Source organism: Cyprinus carpio, chromosome A1 (genome assembly GCF_018340385.1).
Source record: "Cyprinus carpio isolate SPL01 chromosome A1, ASM1834038v1, whole genome shotgun sequence".
NCBI classification, from domain to species: Eukaryota; Metazoa; Chordata; class Actinopteri; order Cypriniformes; family Cyprinidae; genus Cyprinus; species Cyprinus carpio.
Window position 1 is genome coordinate 8,328,709 of NC_056572.1, and position 4,627 is coordinate 8,333,335.

Consider the following 4,627-nt stretch of genomic DNA (forward strand, 5'->3'; position numbering starts at 1 on the left):
TAGTGGCTGGGATTTTAATTCTTCTTAAAAAAAGTAATTTTTTCTGTGGTCCTTTCTGCAGGTTACACAAAAGTTTTATAGTTTCTTTTTGGATACTCTGTAGTTTTACTGAGTATCAAAGATGCTAGCAAACTTTACTCTCTACTTCATTACATTTGTATTGAGTGTTGCAATTTCACTTCACATTTTGCATGGCACCTAGCATGGCAGCAGTTTATTTGATGTCGCCAACTACGGGGCACTGTAAGTATTATATCTTGTGTGTTTTGTCCTTACTCACCCAAACTTGTCAACAAGGCTACTTTACATGTATGCGAGTTCCTTAGCAATGGCATTGAGGCCGAAACCAGGTCATCCAGTGCAAGAATGCATTGACTTTACTTGATGCATTGATTTTACTTAACATTATTTTATCACTATTCTGTTATTATTGTAAAAGTTCAATAAACAAATTAAGTTAAAACAAAAACACTTAACATGATATTATTTATCTGTTATACTGAAGAAACCTTTCTGAAGGATTTTCTTTTTCCTGTTTATTCCAGTTTTATTTTTGGTTTTAGAAAATAAAAAAGTGACTGCTCTCCTCAAAAATTAGCTCTTTTGTTTTTCCACTGGCATGTCTCTGACTAGTGCATCTTTGAGCCTATATACAGTACGAGTAATATACTTAACAGGACTTACAGTGCGAGCATTTCGCTCGCATTTGCGAATAAAAATAGATGTCTGCGAACACGAAAAAGTATTTAGAAGCATGAGTGTGAATCAAATTTATTAAACATCCTAACTTACATGGTAGCCTATAACAAATGTATTAATCTCATCAATTTATTTATGGAAAAACAGTGATACTGCCTCATATGATTATTGAACATTAAAAAAAAGTGACGATTTAGCACAGATGAGGAGGAAGGAGTCGGCTGAATGAAAGGGCACTTTCTGCACTAAAGGGCGCTGCCGGAGGCAGAAATGCAGCCGATACCCCAGCAACCCTGTAAACAAAGCAGCTGCGCTTCTTTCTGTTTCAAACAGCCAGTTAGATATTTATATATAATTTAGTCTTCACCATAGCACAAAATATTTATCATCAAATGTGAAACTTTTTTTTTTTTTTATCTAACCTAGAACATGGCTTACCTATATATTAAAGGGATACTCCAACCCAAAATGAAAATTGTGTCACTAATTACTTAAACCCACCTGCCCCTATCATAGTCCATCTGCCATCAGTGGTTCAACCACAGAGGTGGAAAGAGTACAAAAATATTCTACTCAAGTAAAAGTACCATTACATGAATTAAATTTTACTTAAGTACAAGTAAAAGTACCAGTCTAAAAATCTACTCAAGTAAAAGTAAAAAGTAGCTCATTTAAAATTTACTCAGAGTAAAAATTACTTAGTTACATTTTAACAGTGGGAGGGAGGCAAAAAGGGCCACAGTCCTGCACAGTTTAGATATAACCCTAATTAAACACACCTGATCCAGTTAATCTAATAATTTAGGCTTATTTGAAAACTACATGATATGTGTGCTGGAGCAGGGTTAGAACTAAACTCTGCAGGGCTACGGCCCTCCAGGAACTGCTTGAACTAAAGTTAACTAATGGGTCCTTATTGTAAAGTGTTAACTAATGTTCTTTCGTTCACTCTAATCTTGAGACACTTGTTTATTTTATATTTTTGTGTCTTTTTGTAAAATATCTTATAAAGTTATTTAACCTGTTAGGAGAACAACACTTTTTCTTACTTACTAAATTATATATTGTGATAAAACCATATACTGTGGTAAAAGCTTCAACAACTATTGTGAAAATGTGATGTGATCACATACCTAATGTACATACAATTTAATAGGACTATAAATAATTACATAAAAAGCCTATTAAATAGAGTCTGAAGCAAAATCATTTAAAAACCGTGTGTACTTTCTATATTCTGATAAATTAAATAATTATGTTTGAAAATGTCTCCTTATCTCCTTAATAAGCTAAAACACATAATTTGAAAAATTTGCATTGTACCCCTAAATTTTGTTATTGTGCTCCTAAATTTTTCTACATAGGAGCACATGTGTACAGATACTCTAAGACTTTTACTCAAGTTGTTTTGAGATTGGTGACTTCTAACTTGTAGTGGAGTAATTTTCACCGTAAGGTATCTGTACTTTTACTCAAGTATGGTTTTCAGGTACTCTACTTTTTACAACTCTGCCTTACAGGTACATTTTAGAGAGTGTAGGTCCAACCAAAATTGCTCCTGCACTCAAATGCTACTGGTTTGTGCTATAGTTAATGCTCATTCACACTATTGACGAGAGCTGTAACGATAACTATAAAGTTTTAATAATCGTTCTAATTCTATGAGAATAGGGAAGTTCACGCCACAACTAGAACAATAACATGTTAAGGAATGATTTAGATGGAATCACTTTTTTTTCCCCAGCTGATGAACGCTAAAAACATTAGCCAATCAGAATCTACTTAATTTTAAAGAGCTCAAGCATTTAAAGCAACAGATGACATAACTGTAACGTGTGCTTATAATAAGTGGCACATTTCCATTGGTACCGACACCAGTATATGTTGGTTTGGACACTAACATAGTTATCATTCTTAGTATGCATGGGCCTGTTGTCTTTGAAAGCAGAAAAAATGAACAAAAATAATGAGTGACTCCTTCACTTGAGAGAGTTACTCGAAAACAGCGATATGTTCACAAACGAAACAAAATTACTAGTTAACTGCAATCCTGCCAATTAATGACAAACCACAAACAGCTGCCTAGAACGCATCAGTCTGTTTCTCAACTTACCTTTGTATAAGTTAGTGACGGCAGTTGCAGCATTTTGAAAGGGAACCCACAAGGAAAGCCCCTGTTGTTGACATACTCTATCTGAGGGAGTGAGCAGACAGGAAATGTTTAGGTTGCAAGTGGAGATACATCATTTCCTGTCCGAATAAGACACATATTTACCCACTGTATTGAAAGACACCAAAGACAACTAAACCACCATCTGCTTTATATTTAGTACCTTTACAGCCTTTCACACCGGCTGTGTGTCATAAGATATCGAGCTGCCTACTTAAACTGCACTTTTGGGCAGCATAAGCGCGCTTGGAATGTTCCAAAAGCGTCTATGATGACCATAAGTGCGGTCTACATAAGCAGCTCTCTGTGTTTTGAGATTAATTACACGACGTCTAAATTTGATATGTAGCAAGAGGACTCTACGCCATTTTGTTGAGTAGCTTTAGTTTATCTGATTGTACCGGGTTGACAAAACCACAACTTTGCGTATGAAAACATTGTGTACTTGCAATTTAAACCAACTTTTTAGCGTTTTGTCAATTCGACAACAAATGTCAACAAAACCAGCTCTGAGACAAGAACTCTCAATCTTTGAACTTAGCCTGCTAATCCTGCCTTCGCCATTTTGTTTCGCATACTATTATTGTTGTTAAAGAAAAACCTCACGTTTTCATCAGTTCATAACGTAGTTTGTATCCCTAGATATTTCTGTCTACATGTATGACGTTTGAGTTCATAACATGGGTTTTCGCTCACAAATCGAGTTATTTTCATCAGATGAACTCCTCCCTGCACTTCGCCATTTTGTTTCGCTGACAGACATCCAGCTGGGTGAAGCTTTTAATATCTTTCAAAAATATCGTAAAAGGCGTTTAAATGTACTGTAACTAGTTTTAATAATTAACAAAGACGGGTAACCAGTGACATTTCCGGATTGTATCCTCACAGAAACTGATTTGTGTGTCAGTTTACGTTGCTCGTCTGCCACTTAGCATCAATGCTAATCTGTAACGCCACCGACCTTCAAAACAGTAAAATAAGACGCGAAATAATGTGAATTTAACCCCGAATATGTATTTTACTATGAAATAATCAATCGGCATTTTTATTTAATCGCATTAGATGTAGTTGGGTAACGTTAGTTATCCTATGAGCTTATGAGTTAGTGTCCTTTGTTTGCCAGTGTCAGCCACGTTAGCCAGCTAAGGCTAGCTCTCAGTGTCTTTTTATTATACATTTCGCACCTTTATACAGTTGTGCGACGGCGGTGGCGGAGTTCTGAAATAGATGCCAGAGTTTTTGTTGGCTCTGTTCAGTCTCCTCTTCGCTCGGTTCCTCTTGCTCGGCCTCGGCTAGGCACTGCCGCTCCCATTTGGAGAACCAGTGCTCGGGTCCGTGTTCCTGGATCTCCGCTTCCCCCTCCTCCTTCTTCTCCTCCATGGCCACAAAAACACTTAAACCGCTGCTGTAATGCTCAAACGTTCGCTTAAAAAGTTCTCCGTGGTGACTAAGCCCGGCCGTGGTCGAGTGTCGGCGGCGGCGGCCTCATCGACAGCTGTTAGTTTACGTCTGCATAGCCAACGGTGCTTGCACTTCTGCCACACAGTCGATGAAAACAACTTAACGTTGCCTAGACTCAAACCCCGCCCTTGTGAGTTATGCTCGGCGCTCATTGGTTACAGACATATGGGGGCGTGGTTAAGCGTTAACGGCTCAACAGTTCATTAGTTGCGTCAACTGTCTGTCATCTGTCACGGAGTGACAATGAATGAAGACACCGCCCCTGTTTATGTGAACTGCCACACCAAATACTTGAGC

The 4,627-nt window shown here is 37.5% G+C and overlaps 1 protein-coding gene across 1 annotated transcript in view; it reads right to left on the minus strand.

The window, feature by feature from the left end:
- Window positions 1-4,405, minus strand: part of LOC109051882 (UPF0472 protein C16orf72 homolog) — an 8,189-nt gene extending 3,784 nt beyond the window's left edge. The window contains exons 1-2 of the mRNA XM_019069376.2: window positions 4,054-4,405; window positions 2,813-2,893 (exon numbers count right to left, since the gene is read on the minus strand). Of these exons, the coding sequence (XP_018924921.1) occupies window positions 2,813-2,893; window positions 4,054-4,249 (277 nt within the window). The 5' untranslated portion in view covers window positions 4,250-4,405. The remainder of the gene's footprint in view (window positions 1-2,812; window positions 2,894-4,053) is intronic.
- Between the last annotated feature and the right edge of the window lie 222 nt (window positions 4,406-4,627).